At 36.4% G+C, this 27,632-nt stretch overlaps 1 protein-coding gene across 6 annotated transcripts in view; it reads right to left on the reverse strand.

Annotated features, from left to right (window-relative positions):
- REPS1 (RALBP1 associated Eps domain containing 1) overlaps window positions 1-27,632 on the reverse strand; it is an 82,432-nt gene that overhangs the window by 2,238 nt on the left and 52,562 nt on the right. For 2 of the 6 annotated variants that reach the window (XM_059400832.1, XM_059400829.1), the window contains exons 9-19: window positions 20,048-20,169; window positions 16,634-16,714; window positions 10,666-10,753; window positions 9,144-9,245; window positions 7,174-7,246; window positions 5,748-5,866; window positions 4,688-4,752; window positions 2,799-2,984; window positions 1,595-1,690; window positions 1,049-1,197; window positions 202-307 (exon numbers count right to left, since the gene is read on the reverse strand). In XM_059400832.1, the coding sequence (XP_059256815.1) occupies window positions 202-307; window positions 1,049-1,197; window positions 1,595-1,690; window positions 2,799-2,984; window positions 4,688-4,752; window positions 5,748-5,866; window positions 7,174-7,246; window positions 9,144-9,245; window positions 10,666-10,753; window positions 16,634-16,714; window positions 20,048-20,169 (1,187 nt within the window). The remainder of the gene's footprint in view (window positions 1-201; window positions 308-1,048; window positions 1,198-1,594; window positions 1,691-2,798; window positions 2,985-4,687; window positions 4,753-5,747; window positions 5,867-7,173; window positions 7,247-9,143; window positions 9,246-10,665; window positions 10,754-16,633; window positions 16,715-20,047; window positions 20,170-27,632) is intronic. The other 4 variants (XM_059400831.1, XM_059400830.1, XM_059400834.1 and 1 more) reach the window with 4 other exon arrangements.

Genomic DNA, 27,632 nt, shown 5'->3' on the forward strand with positions numbered 1-27,632 from the left:
CATACAATCAGATCAGAATTGAGTATACAAAATTCCTTCAAATATACAAAGATTCAACAGTGTAAAAAACATTTTAGATACACATTTCTCTTACTGCCTGGGAAGTTTCATACTAGCTTAAAAATGCCGGATCACTTCTAAGCTCCAGTTAACTGAGATGTTCTGAGTCCACGGAATTCCCCAAATAAAGATTCAGAATACCTTTAATTGTTGCTGCAATTCACTATTCAATCTGGCCAAAACTGTGTTGGTTTCCTTATTGCGTCTAATTGATGCCTGAATTGCTTTCTTATCTTTTCCAACAGACCTGAGAAGATAAGAGGGCCAGAAAATATGATTGTCATTTATTTTTAAACTCTCTCCATTCTTCCCTGACCTCTCTCTAAATCCAGAAAGTAGAGGGAACATCTTTTGCCTTAATAGCATAGCTCAACATCATTAGCTCAGTTTCAGTGGTCAACCAAAAGTATCTAAGTTTCAGAAGATTAAGTTTTATTGTTTTTGTTCTCATTCTTTTTCTGTAGAATCACCTGACTTTTAGTCCAGAGCAGGTAACCATTATTCTATCAACAACCACATAGTAAATATTTTAATCTGTGGGCCATATGATTTCTGTAGCATATTCTTATTTTTGGTTTCTTTTTCTCTTTTCTCTCCCTTCTCTTTTTTACACCACATATAAAAGCCATTTTTAGCTCTGGGCCTTAAGAAAACAGGCCATGGGATGAATTTGGCCCACGAGCCCTAGTTGGCTGATTCCTGGTTCAGGGCAACCAGAGTTAAAATCTTACTGTTACTCCATACTAATTTAAAAAAAAAAACTCTGCTCTAGGGTTTGCATTAGGTTGTTAAAATGAAGCTGGAATCGAGCCAGATAACAGAAAAGGGGAAAGTGGGGAGAATATTACAACTACTCAAAAAACTCTCAAAGAGGAGCACCTGGGACCCTCTGCTCAACTAGAGAGCCAGTCTAACCATAATTTCCTTCATTCTGATACATTAAGTGCTGTGCTTTTTGCCCCTTTTGTCTAGGGACCGCTCTGATTACCTAGGAATTGAAGGCTGTGACGCAAGCACAGCAGCTAAGACACCTGTCTTCTGTGTGTGTTCATCAACATCTGGCTTTAATTCATCTTCTGATTTCAATCTTCTTCGAACAGGTTTAGGTGGTGGAGCAAGAGGTGTGGTGCCTTTGCTCTACAAGAGAAGAAGTCCGTTAACAATGGGGATGTCTTCAAGACATTCACAGTTACTCATCATTTGCTTTCTTTACACTGCTTCTTCTCCAAAAATTAAAAGTCACCTGACCCACTTTTAAAAAAAATATATTTTATTTGTTTATTTGACAGAGAGAGAGATCACAATTAGGCAGAGAAGCAGGCAAAGAGAGGTGGCTCGATCCCAGGACCTTTAGATCATGACCTGAGCTGAAGGCAGAGGCTTAACCCACTGAGCCACCCAGGTGTCTTAGATACTCAGCAGTTCACTTCATTTCTAAGATCTTTGTCACCTTTAAAATCTTACAAAGTGAAAATGATGTCAGATAACTTTTTATATGTACAAAATAATCAATATTATAGAAGACATCACGTACCACATTGGCGGGAACACTAGCAGCTGTCTTTTCTTCAATTTTACTATCTGTTTTGGCAACTCGAAGAGAACTTGCAGAATCAGAAGCTTTTTCAACCTAGAGATGAATATATTATCATTCCTAATTATACATAAGCAGTATACAATTATGCATAAATATGTATGTTAACAAATTGGGAGAGTAAAATGTTAAGAAAATATTCATTCTCATAATAAGGATTGTGAGAAAACCCTGTAAAAATGGCCATTCTCTATAGCAGAAGGGCGGAGAGCAGGAGAGGGCTGAGGATGCAAGCCCAGCACTGTTTGGAAAGTTCTTGTGGTGGGGGCAGGGGGATGCCTCTGCCCCAGAGACGTGAGTACCAGTACCCTGTACACACCTGTACTTCCCCTCAGGCCCTCCCCTGCCTTCCTGATAGTTTAGGCCATACCCCAAGTGGCCCCAGGGCTAGATAAAAAGTTTCAGGCTCAAAGAAGTGGCTAGCAGAAGTTCCTGTCACTAGATCTGAAGAGCATCTCCTAAACACTGTCTGTAAAGATGGAATCTGGCAGCCCGTGGTCTGTAGGTCTAACTAATGTGACTCACATCATATGCATGGAGTGTAGCTAGGGTAACCATAGCCATTTGTTACATGCAAATCTTCACCAAATCACACATCAGATGCGAGCCCCTGAGCATTGTTTTAGGCATGCCCGGAGGGTTGTTTGTGCCTTTTCCCATGACAGCTAGCTTCTACCCAGATTCTGATTTTTTTTTTAATGGTGTTTATTTATTTATTTATTTGATGGGGAAACAGAGAGAGAGAAATAGATATAACAAGTAGGCAGAGAGGCAGGCAGAGAGAGAGGGGGAAGCAGGCTCCCTGCCAAGCCGAGAACTTGATGCAGGGCTAGATTCCAGAACCTTGAGATCATGACCCGACCCAAAGGCAGAGGCTTAATCAACTGAGACACCCAGGCACCCCACCACATTCTGATTATTAGGCATTATACTGTAACCAGCAGGTATCTAAGGCCAATTAACTAATTAAGAAGCACAGACTCAGGGAATATAAATTCTCTAAAGCAGCAGCAGCAGATATTTTACTCGCTGATGTCCACTCTGGTATCTGCTCTTTTAGAGGTTCCTCTGCTTACAGACCTGTTATGAATATAATGTGGGAAGAGTTTCCCAGCAGAAATTTAAATAAGCCCTGAATACTGACCGGTAAGACCTCTGGATGTTTCTCGGCTTCATCATCTTGTTCTTCATTGACGTTTGATGCAGCAAATACTTCAAATTGGCTGAAATCTGCAAAATTTGGTTGCTCTGGTATCTGCTGAGGTGAGGTACTAGTGTGAGTGATTAGGCCATCAGCATCCACTGGGCGATGCACAACGGGACCAGGAGCCTACACAATGGGTCAGGATGGAGGAACACACTTCATTAGTCTATCACTGTCAGCAACCTTCTTCTTTGAAAATACACTGTAGAGATGCTTTGTTATTTGTAAATTCAGGAAGATGAGTGACAGTAGTATCTAGCTCTAAAAACTGTAAGTGGAATGCTGAGACACTCAAAAAATTAAGATGATAAACCTTCAGTAAGAAAGATACTTTTGCAAATTCTTATTGCAAAGAAAGTACATTAAAGGAGAGGAAGAGTCTGGTCTTACTCTTTGACTCTTTGACTCTGTACTTGCATCTAACTTTTTTTCTTAATTAGGCTACTGCACAACAGTCTGTGCTTTTAACAAGTCTTTTTTTTTTTTTTTTTTTTTTTTTTTAATGTTTCTGGAAAGGTTATTTTGAAGTGTGAAAACCACTGCTCTAACTACCCTCCCAACACTTCAGTGTACTTCCCTCCAATTCGTCCTCCCCTCCTTTGCCAGAGCAATCCTTCTAAAATCTTTAATCCAAATGTAACTTCTGGCCAAGCACTATGGAAATTACAGTGAATGAACAAATAAGTCGGATGCCCTAATGAAGCAGTGCAGTGCAGGATAAGAGACAAGTACACGAGGACTTAAGACAGTGTGAGTTTATGACAGCGGAAGTACAAGGTGCTACAGGAAGAAATCTTCAGGCTCTTTCCTGCTTGCCCTTTAAAAATTCTCTCTCCTATAAGACTTCTGTCCTTAGTATGATACAGAGATACTCTGCCCTTTTCCCACCTCTTCAGCCTCAATCCCCATCATTTGGTGGCCCCGATGAACTCTTGTTCCCTGGAATATGCCAGGCCACATCATTCCTTCTGAGAGGAGTGCCCTCTTGATCTCTCAAGTCTCTGCTTAAAGTCTCACTTCCTTCATTTTACTTAACATCTTTCCAATGTGATCCTTGACTTTACTGGTTAGTCAAGCTGTGCTGAAGCATTTCATAAATCTATCTAGCACAGCCGTTCTACTGTAACTGTTGTTTGTAAGTCTGTTTTCCCCACTGGATTGGTTCTTGAGTCAAGTGACCAACTCACTGGGTTTCACAGTTCAACCCAAGACAAGTATTCTTGCTGAGAGTTTAGATAAACAAAATATTCAAACTTCAGTATCTTTGATGATTAAGAAACCATCTTTTTAACTTCAAATAATCAACTTCATTGTAGGAATCTAATTCAGAAAAATCAAACAAATTCATTCATGTAAAAGGCAGTTGGCCAGTCAGTCAAATAAAAAACTATCAGCTATAATCCAGAATCTGTCTTAGAACCTACTAGATGGAAACAATTTCAACCTGGCAGGGATGAAGTGGCCAACTTACAGTTCCTTTATGGACGGAGTAACATCCGGAAGGAAGTTGCAGTGAGGTCATGGAGCCTCTGCTAGGCCCAGGACATGTCCTGGGTCTACATAGGGACATATAGACAGGGACATCTCCTATCTCCCAACCCACTGTTCTCTCCACTAAACCTTCCATTAGCAAGACATTAGCATTTGGTCCACTTTTAAAGTTTCTATCTAATCATTATTCTTGACTTCCAAAATAAGACTTAGCTTCCCTGAATAAAATGTTCATTAAGAATGACAATTAGGTAATTCCTAATCTTCAAAATAATTCTAGAGTAGAAGCAAACTCTAACAAATGTAATTGGTCAGTAATGAATACACTGGAGAATTACCTGTGAGGGCTGTGGTCTTGGAGGCACTGCAGGAGGATGGGCAACAACTCCAGCCTGTTGTTGTCCTAAGTAAATACACAGGTTGTCTTTTTAGTAAATACATACTCTGCTAGTAGAACAAATAGGTGGAGTGAATGTGATCAAATGATAAAGACTGCTAAGAATGCCTGGTAAGTATCAGGAGGCATTTGGTATCCTGTAAAACTATCTAGGTATGACCTAATGACCAAGACTAATGGCCTTTTCTCAGACCTCATATATTTCTTTCTTTTTTTTTAGGGAGTTGTTTTGTGTGTAGCCCAATGTGGTGCCTGAACATATGATCCTGAGATCAAGACCTGAGGTGAAATCAAGAGTTGGACGCTGAACTGACTGAGCCACCAGGCTCTCTATCTCAGACCACATCTCTCTCGTTCTATTGCACAAGGCATTCTTGATAAGCTTGTTTCCATAATATTAACCATTCTTGGCTTTCTTCTATTTCTGAATGTTCTTCAGCTATAAAATATGCAGACTTCCAAATTTTCTCTTTACATTTAATACTTCACTCAATCATTTCTATGTAAATGATTCTCAAATAATATAATCTTTCTTAGCCCACAGACCCAATGGCCTTCTATTATACCCTCTTTTCCTCATCATTCCAAAACCATAACATCCAAAAACAGAACACCATCACCCTCTGCTCCTAACTTTTCTATACTGATCAAGATTTATTAATAACAATAAAACCAGTTATATAAAAATTAAAACCTTGGAATAAGTTATGAGACTTTTCTCTCCTTTGTCAGCCAACTGAACCTATCAGTTTTCTCTTCTTGATCTCTCCACATGCTTGTTTTAAAATCTCTTGCAGCACCTCTCAGAGGTTCCTGTCTTTATCATGAAAACTCAAACACATTAAGGGAAAAAAATTTCCTCTCATCTGACACCTTTTAAGCTCAAAATTTCTCTTCAGATAATTAAAAAATAAGACACAGTAAGAGAATATAAAATAAAATGTGCTCTTTAACAAACTTTAAAGTCAAATAATAGATTATTATGGTTCTCTAACCCTTACCTGTGGTGACTGCAAAGGTCCGATTCATATCTAAAGAGGATGATCTGGAATGAGAAGGCTGTGGCCTTGGAGGGGGAGGTGGTGGTGCAGTATTATCAGGCGACGTTCCTGAATGAGACCTATAAAAGTCATCCCATTACAACTGGTCATGCTATAGGTAGTGGAGCTTTTTTCTTTTTAAGCTTTCAAACTTGGCTAAACAGTTAAAAGATCTTACTGATGTGACAATTTTCTCAAGTGGCATGTAAGTATTACAGTGAATAAGGACAAGATTGTTTGATATACATTAAATAAGTAATTATTCAAGGTAGCAAATAATCTTTTTATGAAGCATAATTATGTATTTTTTCAAATTTCAAAAAATTTGAAAAGGAAGTTCATTATTAAACATGATAAACTCCATAGACACAAACCTAGTAACATTTTCCCATTCAATTAAAGATAGTATTAGTTTGAAAAACCATTATCACAAAAGGGAAACTTTACTTTCAGACATGGTTAGCTTTCACCTTATATAAAGTCTGAAGTTTGGTAAGTGGAAATAGAATCTGGCTCAACTACGTGAGTTGCCCATTTCTGTGTCCCCACAGGCAGTCTCATTATAATGGTGGCTGTGCTCATTCTGGACCCGCCCTAGAGATTCACATGTTTGCCACCAAAGTCTTCTGTATTATAAAAAGAGTCACATGGACTCTGGGAATCTGATCCTCACTTACAGGGATAAAAAGGAAAATAAAATCCAAGATGACTGAAGAGAAGTAATTATACAAAGAAGCAGTCTGAATCTGGAACTTCTTCCAAGATGCTATACTACTAGTCTCTCTTTATATTCTCCAAGAATGTGGCAAAAGGATACTTAGTATGTATAAAGATGAGGGGGAAAAGATGCTTCTGTCCTGCACACAATTTTTAGCGGATGCTTAAGCCCTTGTAAACAAATCCCTTGCCACCTTCATCCTATTTCATACCTTTTTTATTTATGCCTGAGAAGTTATATATAACGCAGATCTCCAGGGTAGGTAGGGAGCCCAACACTAGGTGCGTGCTTCTAGATGACATCTTAAAATACAGAATTCTGTGGCATTTGCCATAAGGCTATACAAGGAAATCTGTACATTTGTTACTTAAACAGACTCTCAACTGCTGACTTACAAAAAGGACTATATTAAACTGCTAATCCTAACTATAACTCTTTTTAGGCCTTCCAGAGGATACCATGGGAACAATAAGGGCTCTTCTTGCTTTCCTATTAAAGTTGAAAAAGAATCAAAATTATTTTCCTTCTACTTAAATCAACAGGTAACTTAATAGCCTTCAGAGAACTGAAGAATAGAGGAAAATAATTCATACTTGGCTCTAAAAGAATTCTTAATATTAAAATGTAACGAGATATTTTAATATGCTTTTTATTGACAGAAATACTGACCTTTGATGAGTTACATTGTTTCCAATCTGTTCTGGGTCCGAAGTAAAAGAGTCTGAACTACTGTACCCATCTGCTAATAAATGGAATATATCCTATTTAATAACAATTTTTTATTCACTTCTTACCCTATATACTGTAAACAAATATAATAATTATTATTTCAAATCAAAGATATTTAAAGACTGGCTAATAGGTTAACAGTTCACCTGAGTGTTATTAAATGTAAAAAATTACATACAAATCATGTTAAACATGACATATTTAAGTTATAATCTAGGAAAGTTAATATAGGAATAAAAAATTGCTTAGACAATAATAAAATTTATGAGATAAACCAGATATTTCCCATTTTTCACCTCAGAAAATATCTTTTCCAAATCCTCAAAATCTTATGAAGGAGCAAAGTCCAAGAGGCAGACTAATGGCTGTGACGCAATGACAAATTTTAAAATAGAAAATCAGGGAAAATGTAAAGGAACACTGCTATTTCAAGGATTACAAACTGAAGAGACTGGTTATTTGGTTCAGTTTTACTTCAGAATGTGTCCCTTTCCTTTTTCTTAGCAAATAACTGAATTGTTTAATTGGTACAGAAAGGATGCTAAAATTAACATATTTCCATGTGGATGTACCAAGAGGCATCTCAAACTTGAGATGTCCAAAACTCAACTTCTGTTTATCCCCCCAACAAACCTACTGTTATCACAGCTTTCTTCAATTCCCAGTGGCTCAGATCAAAATTCCCTGAATTGCCCATGACCTCCCAGCCCCATCCTGTATCACACAGGTAAACAAATCCTATGCTCTTTTCTTACAAAATACAGCCAGAATCTGACCACTTCTCAGCATTTCTACTCCTACCACCATAAGCCAAGCCGTCCTCTTCTCTTGCCTGTATTATTCTTATTGTTTTTTAAATCGCCTTTCCTGTTTTGATTCTTGCTTTCTTGTGGCCTGTTACCAATACAGCATAGTGATCCTCATTAAAAAAGGAAGGTCAGAGCAGAGCACATCTCCATTCAAAATCTTCTAATGGCTTTTTGTCTCATTCAGTAAAAGCCACTCTTACACTGCTCCCGATTATTCCTCTACCACTTGCTACTTCTGCCAGCCAAATATGTTGATTCTTTTTTTGTTGTTGTTAAAGATTTTATTTATTTGATAGAGACAGCAAGAGAGCAGGGGGAGTGGAAGAGGGGGAAGGAGGCTTCTAATCCTAGGACCCTGGGATCATGACCTGAGTCAAAGGCAGACACTTAACGACTGAGCCACCCAGGTGGTCCCAGATGCTAACTGATTATATTCCAGGTGTTTGCCTGTTGATCCCAGCAGAAGGCAGTTGTCTAAGCAGGGCTTCAAATGTGCTGTTTCCTATGCCTGAAACGTCTTCCTTCAGATATTCATAGCCGAGTCCCTCATCTCCTTCAAGTTTTAACCCAAATGTCTTCTTTTGGTAAGGTCTTCTTTGACCACCTTATTTAAAATGTCACTCCCTCTTCCTTTTCCCAGCTTTTATTCTTATCAAGTGTATTTATCTCCTAAGACAGGAGTAAAGATTTTTTTTTCTCTTCCATCCCTTACAGAATGGAAGCTCCACAAAGGCAAAGATTTTCCTTCTGTTTTAACTGCTAAATCTCAAGTGTCTAGAACAGAGCCTGCCATATGCTATTCTTTTAACATATGCTGAATAAATGCATGTACACACAATTTCCTGTGAGACAAAGGAGTGAGGGGGAAAGAGTCCATGGACTAAATGTGGTTAACCAAGACGGATGACAAACAGAAGCAGGTCCAGCAGGCAATAAGTAACCATTTACTCATACAGAGGGTAGGGTATTTAAAAGGGTTGACTCATCTCCACTTTACTCAGTAAAGGTAATATGAAATAGCTATACATTTGAATTATTCAGATTCTAAGTCCAGACTTAATCAACTTCAAATGGAAACTGTAATACTATTTTTCTGCTTACCTACAGTATTTCCAGAAGCAAATTTCACCGATGAATTTATCTTACTTTCCTCAGACAGGTCAGATGGTTTCACAAGTAATGGGCTAGTGGGATTAGTATGATCTAATAGAAAATTAATAGGTAGAAGTACAAGAACTGAATTAATAAATTCGTAAACTTCAGAGTATAAGGCTTCATTTATATATTCCAAAGAAGTAGCAGATAAACCTCAGGAGATACAACACAAAATAGCATTTTCAATAAAAATATAAGCTTTTTCATATAGAATTTTGTTTTCTGTCATAACAGAAGATAAGGCATAACAAAAAAGTCAATTTACATGTTCATATTCTGTTAATTTTTCCCTTCAGAGTAATTGCTTAAAACACCACACAAATGGTTGTAAAATTAAGTAATTTATGATGCTGACTTACAGAGAAAATAAATATACTTTTTTTTTTAAGATTTTAATTTATTTATTTGACAGACAGAAATCACAAGTGGGCAGAGAGGCAGGCAGAGAGAGAGAGGAGAAAGCAGGCTCCCCGCTGAGCAGAAAGCCCTATGCGGGGCTCGATCCCAGGACCCTGGGATCATGGCCTGAGCCAAAGGCAGAGGTTTTAACCCACTGAGCCACCCAGGCGCCCCAATAAATATACTTTTGAGAAAATAAATATACCTCTAACTAAAGCATTTAATCTAAAATGAGGAGAAACTTCAAGAGTTTAAGCAAAACAATGTCAAAGCCAAAATTTATTTTAACATATACCTTCTCAGTTAAAATCTGAACGTACTTTAAATCTAAGTTCATAGCAGTCATCATAAGAACCCACAGGGTTGGGGCACATGGGTGGCTCAGCCAGTTAAGTGACCGACTCTTGATTTCAGCTCAGGTCCTGATCTGTGACGGGAGTCCTGTGTTCTGCATGGAGACTCTTTAAGATCCCCTCTCTCTTTCCTTCTGCCCCTCCCATTTCTCCTCCCCAACCCTGCCCCCACTTACATGTACTCTAAAATAACTAAATAAAATCTTTAAAAAAATACAAGCCACAGGGTATTAGAAAAGTCACATTTCCAAGTGTTCTTACTTTTTAAACTTTATAACATAAATTCAACAGTTTCCCTTTTCTTAAAAATTTTTAAAAGATTTATTTGAGTGAGAAGATAAAGTGTGCTGGAGAAGTGACAGAGGGGGTGGGGGGAAGACAGAGAGAGAGAGAGAATCCTCATGCAGACTCCCTGCTGAGCTTGGAGGTTAACACAGGGCTGGATCCCAAGATCCCACAATCATGACCTGAGCCAAAATCAATAGTCAGGTGCCCAAATGACTGAACCATTCAGGAACCCCTCAACAGTTTCCTTTTTGCAACTGTCATATTAACTGAACAACATATACAAGCATACATATATATGTATACTTCCAGAAAGTACCATTAAAAAAATAAAAAAAATGATGTAAGAAATTCGAGCCCTCAAAGAATAATTATTTGTGTATTTCAGTTAGATGCTAGTCTAAACTATAATCCAGCAACAGCTTCCTTACCACTGCCAGTTCTTTTCAGTTCCATTTCCTGCATGTGGATTTTGCTTGGAGTCATACGAATGGGAACTGGATGAACAATAGCAGTATCCTAAAGACAGATGGGAGGAAATACAGACTTTGCATTAAAAATGCCAAGCTGATACCACGAAATAATCAAAACTAACAACACTTTAAGTAGACTTTTTTATTTATGCTAAGGCAAGCATGAAAATAAATTTTTTAATTATAAGTTTTAGAATTACATGTGAAAAATCAAGTTCATTATGTGTGCCTAATAATCTGACTTCTTTTATAAAAAGTGCATTTTAACTTTTGAGTGGTTAAAGATTTAAGTGAAAAAAATAAGATCTATAAAACTACCTAAGGTTGAAGACAATATTCAAAGGCAAAGTGTAAGATGATCTCATGATATTATATAAATCTGAACCTTTGAGGTTAAAGCAAACTATTTCATGAGAACCCAAAGACTAACAGACTGAACTTTTTTTCCCCTAAACTGCTGAAAAAAATTTGACATTCATTTTTTCCCCATATAAAACAAAGGTAATAGTGCTTGGTATATTGTAAGTCAGCATGATACACAGTTTCTACAGATTAGTCCTACAGGGCTATTTAAAATTTCCACAATGGCATCCATTTTTAAAGATTTATTTAATTTATTTATTTGACAGACAGAGATCACAAGTTGGTGAGAGGCAGGCAGAGAGAGAGGAGGAAGCAGGCTTCCCGAAGAGCAGAGAGCCCGATGCGGGGCTTGATCCCAGGACCCTGGGATCATGACCTGAGCTGAAGGCAGTGGCTTAATCCACTGAGCCACCCAGGCGCCCCTGGCATCCATTTTTAAAGGGGCATAAGTAAATCCTCCTCTTTAACATTCCAGTATTTTTCTTAAACCTTTTCATGACTGAAATATATCTGATATTCCTTAACTTCGTGAGTGGCAAGTCTAGTTAGTGGATTAAGGAAACTGGTAGTAGAGATTTTTGAAAAGAATGCAAACAGCAAAGTAAGAAGAGAGGACGAAGATATAAGCCTCTCAGAAAGAGAACAAAATGAGAAAGGTGCTCCTGGGGCCATATGCAGGCCTGGTCCTGGGAACTGAGACCCACCGGGGAAGAACCAGAATAGGATGGAGCATTTGCCTTAACAGCAAGAGACCAGTACTGGTAAGGGGGCTCAGCTCCTTCTGTGAGGTGTCAGTTCATATTTTGTATATGCTGCAGCTAAGGACAGAACTTGAGATCCTTAAATTCTGAGTATCTAGCTATGAGTTATGTTTATGACTCAGTGTGAAGGATAATGACTTTTCAGTTTAAGTCAGACACCATTTTTGGTTGAAAGTACCAGGTAACCCAAAGCTTCTGCTAGAGGAAGTTCCATTCTAGCATACTGTCGCCAATTTGACAGGTCTCCCTGGCTTACTGTCATAATCTCTACATTTAATATCAATTTATAACAAATTCTTTGTTGCAATTATACTGATAGATCCATTCACAGTAATTTTCTGCCCCTACACCAGCAAGATTGTGGACAGAGCTCTGACATTTCCCTTACAACTCTAAAATTAGAAAGATTAATATTATAGTTAGAAAGATGAATATTATAGCTGGATAAAAGTTTAGATTTCTCACAAAATAATGAGTTATTCTCAGGAAAATATTTTTAACAATACACTTAAGATTTTCTTTGTTGTAGTTATGGTTATTAAAAAAAACAGCTTTAGGAATAACTACTACTTTCTTAACTCACAATTTTAGTGGCAGAAATAAATGCCATAAGAATCAGAATTTAGCCTTATAAGGCAAGATCAAAGGAGAAAGAAATGATAATTCATGAGTCAATAAATTCTTATTCCAAAACCCAAACAAGCTAGGAAAAAACATGCAAAAAAAATTTAGTAGATGTTTTAATTAGCCATATTCATCTAATATATGTTCTCTGGGTGTATAAAATCAGATATATAAAACTTTTAACAGTTGGAACTATAAAGTAACCTATTCATATATTTCCAGTACAATACATGGAAGGCATGATAATGACTCAAAGAAAAGAAAAATGTAACTGTTCCAGCCATCCTCCAAATAATCTGCATGTTTCTGTGCACATGAATTCTTATCACATACTTCAGCCATGCTACCACTGGCTGTTGTGAGCCTGCGACAGTTCTAGTCCAGCAGGTCTGGCTGCCAGCAGGACACGGCAATTCCTTGCCGGGCTCTTCACAGATGACAGGCCTAACCTCCAGCTAGCATATGTATCAGAAACTCTGTCTGTGATTGTGATTTGCAGGATAGAGAGCTTTGACCCTAAGCGCTTCGACATTCAAATGAAAAACCATGAATGCCCATATGCTTCTGTGTCCCGAGCCATCAAATGCTTCAAATTAGCATCCTCTAATTTAAAAATAGAGAAAAAAGTATAAAGACTGACTAGCAGGCTCTGCCCAGTTTCTTCTACCTATTCAAATCACCTCATCAACTTTAGGAAACCCATTCCTAATCACTCATGGCACATTTATGTCATATATTTGGGCAGCTGATTTTATGTATACTTTACTGAATGCATTATGCTCATCTATTGTATTTTCTCTTTGCCTTAAATCCCATTATCTTGTCCAAGTCCAGCCTCTCTACTTCTCATTTCTGTGTCACTCATTCTCTTGTTCTCTCTTGACACTTTGCATTGTTGCCTGAGTGATCTTCCCCAACTGCCTCTTTCTCATCCCCCTCTTGTCATGGTACTCCTGGCAGGCTCCTCATGTCTATGAGACTAAGTTCACATCGTCAGTCTATCACACAAAGATCTTTCCAGTCTGGTTTCAACCACACTTAGCCCTGTCATCCCCCCATCAACATGTTTCCTCTATACTTCCAGCACACTCAACAGATCCTGCCTGTGATATTCTCTCTGCTTGTAATGCACTGTCCACTTCTGTCAATTCATAGCTTCTTTCAAAACTCAGCATACAAACATTAACCTCTTTTGTGAAAACTTTCCCAAATACACTGGGCTAAGTGAGCCCATAGTTCTCTGTGGCTGAACAACTTTGTTCACAGCCATATATAATTATCAAAATGAGCTATATTATAACCACCAACTTATCATGATTAAGCTGTGGTTTACTTAAGAGTGGATTTTTTTTGACATTTTATACTCCTAGAGAATATCATAAGCACCCAGAAGAGGGCTCTACGAAACCAGGTGAGTTAGCTGGCCATAATCAGTAATCAAATGAACTTCCTTTTTATACCCTGAATTACTCAGTTCTATAGCACTCAAGATCAGGCATAAATCATAGCAAAGACTAGTGCATTACACTTCTTATCAGTATAGAATTTAGCAGCAGAAGCAGATTCTACCAGAGGCTATTAATGATAAGCAGTTCAACAAAAGCAATCAAGTTTCTAGAAATGAGGTATCAGAAGCTTAATTTCACTACAATTCTGGGAGCCTAATAATTATCCATTTCCGTTTGTATGTGAGATCCCTGCACTGTGTGATACAGATGTCTCTAAGTGCTACAGAGAAGTGTGGGGCTTTTCATAGACTTCCACTTAACTGAGCAAATGGCTAATTACCAAATTATAGCTTTTTAAAAATATTCCATTACATATTTTAACACTGTAAGGTATGTAAATTCATATTACAACTGCTGTGGCATTTTTCTTTAGGTGATTCTCTTCTAATCTGTATGGACAGTATTTACTCACAATTATTTACAGAAGACTTGCAAAGGATCATTTGGGATTATGGGTATAGGCTGTGTTCTGTAGAAGGCACTTTGCCAGGTAAGTATCAAATGAAGGATAAGAACTTAGATCCTCAATGAGAGCAAGCATTCTCCTAATGGCAAGTTTAAAGTAATATCACTAGTTGGGGAACAACGTTAAGATTTATCACCATAAAAGAAAAAAGATATTTCTAGGTACCAGATTATAAATATTTAAGACTGCCAACTTTATCAAGTTTAGAGATCTAAATTCAGGTTTAAAATAGCAATTAACCGGGGCACTTGGGGCTCAGTGGGTTAAAGCCTCTGCCTTCGACTCAGGTTATGATCCCAGGGTCCTGGGATCGAGTCCCACATCAGGCTCTCTGCTCAGCAGGGAGCCTGCTTCCCTTCCTCTCTCTCTGCCGGTCTCTCTGCCTACTTGTGATCTCTGTGTGTCAAATAAATAAATAATATCTTTTTAAAAAATAAATAAAATAAAATAGTAATTCACCATTTTTAATTTTCTACAGCCTCCTGCCACACTACAGATGACAAAAGAAAGTACTGAGTCACATAACTTTAAACACTAGAGCTAGAATTCACAAATTTGGATATTTTTTCTAAGAGGTTACAAGAACATCACTATGATGAAGTCAAATATTTCCTGGCACTTCCTGCCAGTTACAAATCAGTTTATTCTGTCTCTGAGTTCTAGGTTTTTATATATATTATTCTTTCCTGGCCTGACCAAAAAAAATCATAATACAATCAATGTTTATTTTCACCATCTCTTAAGGGTTGGAGAATAAAACAGAACAGTTCTGTATTCCTACTTTAAACTTGCCTTTCCAATAAAGCACTTTTATTAAGTATTTTAAATAAAGTTAACTTGACTATGTAAGTGTGAGATAAGAATAATATGGAGAAATAAACCTTAGAGCAAAGGTAAACTTTCTTTTAGTTTATAACCCCTGTCACTTCCCAAGAGACCTTAATTAAAACAGCTAATAAGAAGCAGAAATCATGTTTTGCTTTTTTATTCCTCCTTAAGTTTCAGGTTGAAACCAAACATTAATGCCCTCAAAATAGCAATGAGAAAAGCAAAGGGCACAGATGATCTACATATTAATAAATAAACTATGAAATAGATACTTAAAACACTTCCATACTTAATCTGTTTGAAATCACTATAACAGCATCCTATTTCAGACTTAACTCTTTAAAATTATAAAGCAAAGATAAGATCCGTTAATTTAAACTATTGAAGATGAACTATCTTTACATGCCATTTCTCCCAAATCCACATCAAATAAGGCGTTACTATATTTGATTCAAAATTAATGGCCCTTTGATCAGAAACATCTCAAAAGATGTCCCTTTCTCTGTATCTTTTCACTCAACTCACTAAAAAAAAAAAAAAAAATCCTATCCTTACTCTCTTCTTTCCTTCCTACTTCCTCTTTTCTTTCGAAAGGTGACTAATTAGTATGTCTCCCCTCTTTAAGAGAAAAAAATAAAAATAAAAGGAAAAGGAGGAGTGAAGAGTGAGAAGAATGATTAACAGCTAAGGTTTTAAAGATTTCAAATAATCTGAGGGACAGGTAAGTCTATATGAAATTAATTCTGTGCGGACAGAATTTATTCTTTAAATCAGGATGTGAACTTTGTAGCATTTTCAAAGCAACACAGTGAGCCACAGGAAGACAAGACAGAGGCTCCCTTGCACAATGGGAATCTGTGACCAACAACTCTGTATTTTTTTAGCTGAACTTGATTCTCTTTAACAGAACTCAACATACTAGTTAAGTCAAAGCCATTCTAACTGGACTGTTAAAATGAAAGATGACATTGCATATTTACATACAAAGTACATATTACATGATGTGTAAGCATACAAATAAAATAGTGTTTACTAAGGGTCACTACACTGAGATACACAGTATATGTTTACTAGAACATACACTTAACTGGCAAATGAAAACAAGGTCAGCTAAGTCAATTTTCACAAAATGCTTCCTTAGACACATATACTAGGTTTTAAAAACACACAGTTTTCTCTCATCAAAATAACTAGAAAATACAAAAAACGTGATTAAAAAAAATCTTTCCACTATTAAGCACATAAAAATTGAAAGCCTGCCACCATTTCACTCTAAGCACTCCACTCAATCATGCATATCAGCTAAAAACCATAATGAATGGAAATTTGGGTTAATAAAATTAATTTCAAACAAGCAAGCTAAGTGATTGACTTACAGGATCAGCTGGTGCAATGTTAGAATCAAATTGGGTCAGAGTTTGTGAGCTTGAAGAGCGTTCACTAAATGTCTCCCACTGCTGAACAGACAGAGGAGAGACAAGTCAGCATGATGAGAAAGATGGAGTAAAAGATCATTGGAGAAGATTTAGCAAAGTAATTCAGAGGTTGCACTGCAAGTTGTATTTCAGAGGCCTAACAAAATTCTGTAATTTCTATTTTTCCATAAACATTTTATTCTTATCTATGCTGGGTCATCTTATAATGTAAGGAGAGCAGCTTCACATCAAATGTCTAGTAACAATTTATCACAATCTCAATGGAAGAGATTCCAAGTCTCACAGAGTTAAAACTCAAAACATAATATAGGAACAGAGTCTAGGTGGTATAAATGGCAACAAAGTAAAAATGTAAAGGGGTTTGTCTTGACTAGAGAAAGAATTACTTCAAATCCTTCTTTCAAAGTTCTAATGTTAATGGATCAATTTGGTGACGCTAATGAATCCTGCGTACCAAAGTTTTGGTCAAAACAAAGCAAGTCAGTGTGACTTGCCAGTGCGACCCCTGAAAGATGATTCTATTATGGACGTGCACATATTTTATACATGTGTCTAGATATTTAATAAAATATAATAGAGATAAAATGATTTTTGGAATTAATCTATGTTTGAGCTTATGCCAACCTGCAGCAAGTCAGCCCCTGCCATAAGCACTGCGCACAGGGCCATGCTGGACCACAAGACAGAGCTGCCAGTCGGGTGCCATCCCCACCCCATGCCAGAAAAATCAGAATGCGGCCACAATGAGAGCAAATCAAGCATCGGAGTATGTGTTACATAGAAAAGATGGATTTTGATATGAAATATTAACCCTCTAAAAGAGGTACACACACAAATAGCATACCTCTTAAAACAGGTGGAGTGATAAGTCAATATTAATTTTAGTAAGTTCCATTTGTTTTGAAGATCTCAGTAATAAAATAGCATAAGATTTTTATATTGAGACTGCATGAAAATTATCATTAGAATTTGCTTAAGAATTATCAGTTATCCTCTAAAGAAGGAAAAACATCTACACATATACAATATATACATACAAATGTTTACACACAGACACACCTACTCTAGTAATCAAAATCCTTTCTATAATTCAGTATGGAAAAGTATACATTTTTATGCTTCAAAGTTCGACTTACTATTTAAAATAGTGATATTCAATTTGAGAAGACATGTAGAAATTAAGTATTAGCAAATGTGTTGCTGAAAATTATTTACAAAAATAGATAAAATTTTCAACAACCTAATCCTGATGCATTCAAAGTGATTCTTAAAGAAAGCCCACAATAACTCACTTTTATCATGATGTTAGTGTAGTTTCCTCAGTAATTATTGTTGCAGGGGTAGTAAAGGAATTTTAAAAATCCTAATTCTCTAATTGTGAAGAAAAATTTAGATGTAGAAGACTTTTGCCCAAGAAAAGGCACCACCTATCCTATTTGGTAACACAAAGTGTTACTTGGTTTTGTAAGACTGTATGTAAATTTCCTGGAGAGCACAGACACCCTGATCTTTGTAACTTTAGTATAAGGGCTCAGAACACAGGCTCTACAACCAGACTACTGGAATCCTAGTTATGCTGTATGACCTTAGGCAAGTTATTTAATCTGTATGTCAGTTTTCCCATCTGTAACATGAGACTAATAATGCCCAGATCATAGACCGTCGTGCGGATGTAGAAGTTAATACATGTAGAGAGCTTTCTGAGCAGAGCTGGTACATCAGAAGTGCTCCAGAGATGTTAGGGATTATTATTAGTGTTACCCAGTGCCTCCTTCAGATTCACAGGTGCTGAGTAAGTATTTGCTGAAAGAGTATTAGTACTTTGTGGTAGAAAGTTAAAACAGATAATTTAAATTCCATATTGTAAGTAGGTATCTTTTATAAGTATTATTGTTGGAAGGATTCAAAATTAATGTTAGTTTTATTAACATTCTGGTTTTCCACATGTAGTAAAAAAAAATAATGACATTCATGATCTTTTTAGCAAATACTACAAAATGAAACTTGCTAGGAATATTTAAGGGAAAATGCAACTACTGGAATCAGAATCTGGAAGGGACTCCATTCCTAGGCTTGAACAATCACATCACAATTTTACCTAGAATGAAGATGGGCTTTAGAATTGAGTTGCTTCTTAGAGAGTTGCTTTTATTTATGAACTGGTACCAAGGGAATATAAACATTTTTAATCTGATAGTACTTTTAAAAAATGACAAATGAATAAATACAGCAAAAATTAGTGATCTCAAGAAAATTGATCCTACTCTCTATAAAGCCTCAGTACTACTACATTCTTCTAAGGCTTAACTCCTCCCTCTACAAAAAAAAAAAAATACTTAAACGGCTGTTTTATGATACATGTGTTATAATGTCTGACACCAGTATCTGTGATCATGTCCTAAAGCAGCAGTTAAGTATTTTAAACTGGCCGGTTACTTCTCTGCTTTTCAACTGCCCAAAATTAACTAGTGTCACTTTAATCCAGTGCTTTTCAGCCTTTAAAATACATGGAAAGTATAGAAAGCTTAGACTCTTTTTCTTGAAAGTCAACAAACTTTTAGATTTGTAGCACTATAATGGTGATATCAAAAACTATAAAGAAATAATTAACTTGTTCACAAAGAAAACTGCCCCAACAGCCAGGAACAGTGGTTTTCAACAGCCTGGGGGCCTCAGACAATCTCTTTCTAATCAGAGGGGCCCTACTTCTATTGTTTTCTATAAAGGAATTCCAAAGTAATAAGGGAGCAATTCCATTTTGCATGCTATGCCTCATCTTAGAGGACTTTCTTTAACCACTGCATTTAACAGTGAAATCATTTCCATTTTGTACTGCATAGAACTGAATTATTATAAATAGCCTGGGTTGTAGTAAGTGCATTTTTCACGTGGAAAGCTGGATTAGCAACTTCTCACATACCACTTCAAAAGCTAAGATTCCAAATATATTAATTATCACATACTTTGCTACAGGAATGAGAAGCCAGTGTGATACGGTGGGCGCCACAGCTGACTGAATGTCAAAGGATCTGTATTTAAACCTTACCTCTAGTCCCTCACTGGCTATGAGATATTTTGGTCAAGATATCTACCCCTTTGTTGACTTCATGCGTCTGCCCCATCACAAGGTTTTAGCAGTAATGAGTGGTGGAAACCAAACGATAGTATTCATTATGAAAAAGTACTTTGAAAACCTCAGTCACGTAATTATAAACATTTATTACAGTCATAACTGGGTATGTTCTCTCAATTGTGCATGCACACCAAAAGAGCTATATGCTGAAATTACTCTGTCTGGAACTTCTTACCTTAAAACAGTTTAAGTTAGTAAAAGAAAAGGGAAGCTCTGCTAACCTCACTGCTCTGATTCAACTCAGGCCAAGTCTGGTTTAGTGACGGCATTGATGGAGACTTGCTTGGAGGTGCTTCTGCAGGAGAGCCTGAATAACCTACCTCACCTGGCTGATCCCCAACATCTGCAATTGAAAAATAGAGAAATTTTCTATAAACAATATATTTTAGTTTAGGAATATGTACTTATAAAAGAAATCCTAACAGAAGATTTTCACGAGTAGTAATTTATAGTCTAACTTCCCTTTCCTTATGTTCCCCAAATAAACATTTTAACAATCAGTCATGTAATACTTATTCTCTACTTGAAACCATAGCTTTCCATGAAAATAAAATACAGTTAGGCATAAATAGAAAAAAAAAAAAAAGTGTTATACATAACAATAACTCAATAGGGCACATGCTTTGAATCATTTTCCAATAATCTTATAACAGTTCCCAAAGTGTATTTCATGGAATATTAATCATTAAGGTGCTTTAAAAAATTAGGCTTTCTGTTCAAATAAATATGGGGATATTCCAATTTCCTGATGGACCTTCCCCCCATGCATATCTGTATATCAAAGACTTGTAATGTCCTACAGCGAATAAATAAATTTTATTTAAATCAGGTTTTTCCCAAACCCAGACCATTTTTATCAAATGAAATCCCTCCATATTCCCTTGGAATATAATTTGGGAACTGCTGATTTATAACTAATTCACTCACATTTTCTCTACAAATCTCCTGTTACCAAAAAGCAGCATCTATTGGCAAGACAGCAAAAGGAAAGAAAGACTCCCAGGCGTGGGCAAAGAGCAAAGTGAATGAGCCAACTTTTATCACTACAATTACATTACAATGTACAAACAGAAGGAATTTCAATGGCAACTGAATTCTGAATCCAATCTTCCCAAATTTTACAATCCCAGTCTGGAAATCACATAAATTGCCAAATTACTGGTGAATACCTAATCTGCTGAGAACTTGTATAAAAAATAAGGTACTAAAACTATTACTATCCCACTGTTTGACCATGAGCAAGATGAATAAAACAGCACCTGAGTTTCTCCAACAGAAAAAGACATTTGCCATTAAATGTTAGCACTGTACTTTAAATTCCTAAACAGAGAGCCATATAATAATAATTTCGCAGTGTAAAGGTTTTTACCTTTAGTAAATTCTTTACATTTTAGTACTTAACACATACTAGGACCTAATACATACTATGCACTCAAGTATTTATCTGAGTTCCTTTCAGGTTCTCTTTCATTTTAAATTCATTCTTCTTTACTGTTATTTTCCTAAAACAAAAACTATCTATTGTTTGAAAAAGTTCTCAAAATTTCTTTGCCCTATTTGTGTTACATATCTATCTCAAAATACTTTCCCCATCTACTTATCCTGAAATGACTTCTTTATAGTCCCATCAAACTGAGAGTTCTAATTTACAGAACAGCATCATATCTTGAAAAATTTTTGTTTTCCTATCAAACTGAGAGTTCTAATTTACAGAAAGATATCATATCTTGATAAATTTTTTTTTCTAAGATCAAGAATAATTGCTTTTTTTTCCTTAATTCTATCCCTTTCTCAATAAATGCGTCAGAGTGGTACAAAACCAACACTTCCGATAACAGTCAATGAAGACTCAAACCTCTTAGAGAAAGACTAATGAAAAACTTATTTATGAAAAATAGCAGCAGAAAATCCCTCATTGGAGTAGCTTGTGGTTTTCAGTGTAAATGACAATTATAGATTTTTTTTTCTATGATAACCAGTGGAAAGGAACTTAAGAAAAGGAAGATAATGGCTATAAATTTACTATGTTAACTAAAAGTGAAATGAAGGTGGTACGTGAAGAAATGTCTTGTAGAGAGCCCCCAAAGCAGGTATTCATATGAAGAAAAATAGAATTAAAATAGTATTACCTTCACAGAAAGATTAATTTTCAAAAGAACCTACTTAAAGTCAGACTATATCAATTAAGCTTTAAATGTCACTTTAGGGCAAACTGGGGCTGCAGTTTGGATTCCAGACCTTTTTCCTGTCAGTCTTTCACTTCTGAATCTAGGATCAGACTGTACCCCATCCCCACCTCATGGCAGTTACAATTTGGGGTAGACTGTGGAAATCTCTTTGATTCCCTGGGTACAAAGTTGCAGTGGGTCCAGCCTCATAAGGGTGAGGAGTAAAATACTACTCACCCAAATAATTACACATCATCGTTATTCTAAGTGTTATTTTCCTAGAGTAGCAGTGCTCAAACTGTGGTCCATGAACTCCTGGGTGTCCCTAACACTCTTTTGTGTGTGTGTCCTGAAAAGTCAGAGTGGTTTTTGTAATGATAATAATGCTTTTCTTCTGTGTTGGCACCTACAATGAGGATGCAAAAGCAATGGTAGGTAAAACTGCTGGCTTATCAGCAAGAATCAAGGTGGTGGCACCAAAATATTAGTCATTATATTCTTTACTCCCACACATTCTAGTTAAAATAAACAAACATGAATGGCAACTTCACTGAAGAATGCTCACAACTATCACAGTAAAAATTATTTTTATTAAACCTCAACTCTGAAAACACATCTTCTTAGTACTTTGTATGGCAAAAGGGGGAAATACATATAAAGCACTCTGCTTTGCATCAAGGATTACGGTTGTCTCAAGGAAAGGTACTTGTGTGATTCAGCTGTCAGCTGAACAGGCTACTTTTTTCATGGAACACCATTTTTCTTGAAAGAACAGCTGATAAACTATAATTATTCAGATTTGGGTATTAGGCAGGCATTTTCTCAAAAATGAATTTAGTGAGCTTGACATTTCAAGGAAACCAACTGTCTTCAGTACTTGTTAGAAATGACAAAGTTTGAGCTTCCAGCAAAAATAACAATTTTAGAAAATGTGTGTCCATGTCCATACTCAAGAGCTTCCTAATCCTTCTTTGAGAAGATTGGTTAAACTAACAAACATGCTTTTTTGATATAATAAAACATCCCAATGTTTCAAAGATTTGTATAATTCAATGAACTGATAATTTACAATCAACGCACTTGCTACAAAATCATGCAATGCGGTAAAAGATTCATTCAAAGTGTATTCAAAGTGTAAGACAGACGTATGGATTTTAATGTAATAGTAAAAACAACTCATTAATGTGATTTCAGCTTTTGCAGTGTAATCAACCTTTAAGAAGTTATCATCTGCTGAGTTTGGGGGTAATACCAAAGAATATCTGTAATTTATCTGAAAACAGTCCTCCCTTTTACCATGGAGGTCACATTTCCTTCACGTACCAGAAAATGCCAACCTTTTTCTACAGAGGGCCAGACAGTAAATATTTTAGGCTTTGCAGGCTACGAACATGGTCTCTGTTGCAACTATTCAGTTGCTGCAGTGCAAAAGCAGTCATCGATAATTCGGGGAGGAATGAGCCTGGTTTGTGTTACAGTAAAGTTACATCTACAGAAACTAAAATTTGAATTTCATAGAATTTTCATGTGTCATAAAATATTGTTTTTCCCCCGGTGATTAAAAACAACACACTACCAATACTCCATTTGTGGGCTACAGAGGGGACTGGATTTGGTCCTCAGCCCATAGTTTGCCAATTCCTGATACATGTCAAACAAAGTAACGCATTTAACAGACTGAATGCAGAAACAAGTATGAGAATCTAGCTGTCTTCTATTAAGCTAGATATTAAAGAGAACTGCAAAGATGTAAAACAATATCACCCTTTTTATAATGATTTCTTTTTAATTTTGGAGAATACAGTTATTTTCCTAAAAATATCTGTCAATACGTAAAAGGCTTACAATTATTATTTTAAAATAAAGGATGAAATTTATCAGTTTTAATTTCTAATACAGTAACTATTTTTTTATATAGGGTAATTATTGATAGCTAATCCATGTAAACAGAGGCTCTTTCTGGTCCACGATAATTTTTAAGAATGTGAAAGGGTCCTAAGACTAAAAGTTCAAAAATTCACTGTCCTAGAAAATCCAAAAATTATTTCTGGAATAAATTCACAAAATTACACATTGCTTCCTTCCTGCTTCATATACAGAACAACAAATGGTTGTAGAAAAAGAGGAAATTACTTATGTTCTAGAAAGGTAATATCCTAATTCTCATGAGTCCGAGGAGAAGAATCAGGTGCATAAATAAACTTGCACCTCCTTCAACTTGGCTCCCTATAAACTCCAACAAAGAGCTTCCTGCCCACCCACAGAAGTTAGTCTTTCAGACCGTATCCTTACGGAGGCAGGGGTGTAGTTTTACTCTTACCTGATGCAGTGTTCCAACCTAGCCTCCTGCTGGAACACTGTGTCAACCCTGCCTCCCTCCTGACGGTTCTGCTCTGCCCCTGACATCATCAGAGCATCAGGGCTGAAAAAGAAGAGCATGAGCCTAAATTATTTGTTAAGGTAAACCCCGAAAGGGCTTTTATGCAAAAAGTATCTCCATGTATGAAAGTGTGTCTGGAAGATACAATGCAGGGTGATCACACTGACATACTGTCAATCTACATTTAAAGTTAGAAATGTGGGCACCTGGGTGGCTCAGTCAGTTAAGTGACTGCCTTTGGTTCAGGTTATGATCCCAGGGTCCTGGGATCAAGCCCTGCCATCAGGCTCTCTGCTCAGTGGAGAACCTGCTTCTCCCTCTCTCTCTGCCTACTTGAGCTATCTCTCTGTCAAATGAATGAATGAATAAATAAATAAATAAATCTTATTAAAAAAATAATAAAGTTAGAAATGATAATATTAAAAGAGCGCAAACTGCATTTTTAAGATCACACTATAAAATAAAAACACCGTCAGTGATTTTCATCCTTCTAGCCTCCAAACATTCTGAAGTTGCCAGATTCAGTTTAGTACAGTACACCAGCTAGCTGAACGAACCACCTCTTTCTTAAAGAGCATCAGTTCTATTCTAGGTTTTTCTCAGTAATACACTCAACATGCTAGTACTGTTTCAAAAATGACTGCAGGCTGGGCGCCTGGGTGGCTCAGTTGGTTAAACAACTGCCTTCTGCACAGATCATGATCCCAGAATCTCAGGATCGAGTCCTGATTAGGCTCCCAGCGCCACATGGAGTCTGCTTCTCCCTCTGACCTTCTCCCCTCTCGTTCTCTCAAATAAATAAAGAAAATCCTTAAAAAAAAAAAAAAGAAAAGAAAAGAAAATGACTGCCAGCTATTATTAATCTTATAGAAATATATACACTCCCTAAAGTCTTACAGTTTAAAACTTATTTTGCTTTCAAGTAGCCAAATAAATCTAGGAAGAATTCTTCAATCATGAAGCCTCAAGTAAAGTTGTAAACTCATTTAATAGCTTTATAAAAGCAAAAGCAACTACATTAAAAAAAAAAAAAAAGATTTATTTATTTGACAGACAGAGATCCCAAGTAGGCAGAGAAAGAGGGGGAAGCAGGCTCCTCGCTGCAGAGAGCCTGTTGCGGGGCTCGATCCCAGGACCCCAGGATCATGACCCAAGCCAAAGGCAGAGGCCCTCACCCACTGAGCCACCCAGACGCCCCGCAACTACAGGTTTTATTTGAAATGTGAATACTATGCTTACCTAAAAAAGTTCTTATATAAAAAATAAACAGATTTGGACAAATTTTAAGTCTTCAAGGAAAAGGTACAAAATGGTACCTTTTTCATTCACATTTAAAACATAGCGATAAGCAGGGGTGCTTGGGGGGCTCAGTCAGTTAAGCATCAGCCTTTGGCTTAGTGATCTCAGGGTCCCGAGATTGAGGCCTGGGTCGAGCTCCCTGTTTAGTGGGGAGTCAAGCACTACCTCTCCCTCTGCCCTCCACCCTCATGCTTGCTCTCTCTCTCACTTGCTCTTTCTCATGCACTTGCTCTGTGTTTCTCTCTCAAATAAATCATTAAAAAAAAAAAAAGACTGGGATAAGCAATGAAAATGCAAAAGAAATTAAAGAATTTAAGATATGCTTTGTTCTAAAAGGTATCATATAAAAAAACTACATTCTATTTGAAAAACTAATTTTAATTTTCAACAGTCCACAAAATGGAAACTTATTCAGTAACAGAACTTGATATAGTCTATTCAGTTTTTTCCCCCAAGGATTTTTTTTTTTTTTTAAAGTGAAGGTAAAAATGTGTGTAACAAGGTTTGAAAGAAACAAAACATTGACCCAAAATCCCAATTAAATTGTAGCCTACTGATTTTTTTTTTTTTTTTTTTTTTGGGCAGAACTGGTTAGCATTTTATAGGCGCTACTATTTGACTTAGTTACTATATTTTAAAGATTATTAACTATAGCTAGGAGGCTCTCATTATCCAAATACAGCTAAAAATGAAGAAGCCCAAAAAAAATAAAAAAATAAAAATGAAGAAGCCCACTTAATGTTAATTTACTTAAGATAATTAGAATTTCATGATGAAAAATAACTCTATTAGTTATTATTTTCAAAACTTACAGAGAACATTGTAAAAATGAGTATAAAGACCGAAGAATAAAAGATGTTGCAATTCTGGGGTGTAATCTAGTGGCACAATTAATAAAAACATGAATTCAATCAGTAAGCATTTATGGATGGCCTGTACATAAGCACAGTAAATAAAGATACAGTATTGAGCAAGATGACAAAGCTCCCATTTATTTCCATGGAGTCCTCTTTCTAACAGAGGAAGACAGATGTCCTTCACTTTGCTTTTGAGTTTTGCAGCACAATTGTAAAGAAAAAATACAAGATTTGTCCTTTAAAAAAAATAATTAAAAGTATCAGTAATTATTCCCAAGGACTATTAGGAATCCCCTGATAGGTAAATCATAATCTTTTAAAGCCCCTATTGGGTCATCCTTGTAGAAATTTTCTCCTTCAAATATTATCTAGTCTTATTAATGTCTTTACCAGGAATTTGAGGAGTTTTAATTATTTTGACCAGTTTCATTAAATGGTACATTTTTGCCAATATCTATAACTGTCCTGATTTGTCAGCTACAACATCTGGAAAGAAATGACACCAGCATTAAGAACGTGTGGGGGTGGGGGGCACCTGGGTGGCTCAGTTGGTTAAGCGACTGCTTTCAGCTCAGGTCATGATCCTGGAGTCCCAGGATCGAGTCCCGCATCAGGCTCCCAGCTCCACGGGGAGTCTGCTTCTCTCTGACCTTCTCCTCGCTCATACTCTCTTCTCAAATAAACAGATAAAATATGAAAACAAAACAAAACAAAACAAAAAAACGTGTGTAGGGGCAGTGCATGGAGAAGGAGTGCTTGAAGCAATTCCTAAGTGTAAAGTTGATGATGAATACTTGCAGTGCCTATTTTCATGATTTTTCCTCTGCAACTAAAGGTACTTGGGAGAGTGAATTTTCAAAAATAATGATTTAGAATTGTTTATATAAAATAAAGATATACGTACCCCCCCTTTTTTTAAAACAGCACAATTTTAAAGGTGAAGTCAAGAAACTACCCAAAAATCCATCACTAAGACACGGGTTAAATTAAGGTGCATCTATATTATGGAATACATGGTATGATAAGGAATGTGACATCCCTGTATGTGACAAAGTATAAAGATGTTCAGCACTATTTAAAAAAAATCAAGGATGTACAGTGT

Source organism: Mustela nigripes, chromosome 5, assembly GCF_022355385.1.
Source record: "Mustela nigripes isolate SB6536 chromosome 5, MUSNIG.SB6536, whole genome shotgun sequence".
In the NCBI taxonomy this organism is placed as follows: domain Eukaryota; kingdom Metazoa; phylum Chordata; class Mammalia; order Carnivora; family Mustelidae; genus Mustela; species Mustela nigripes.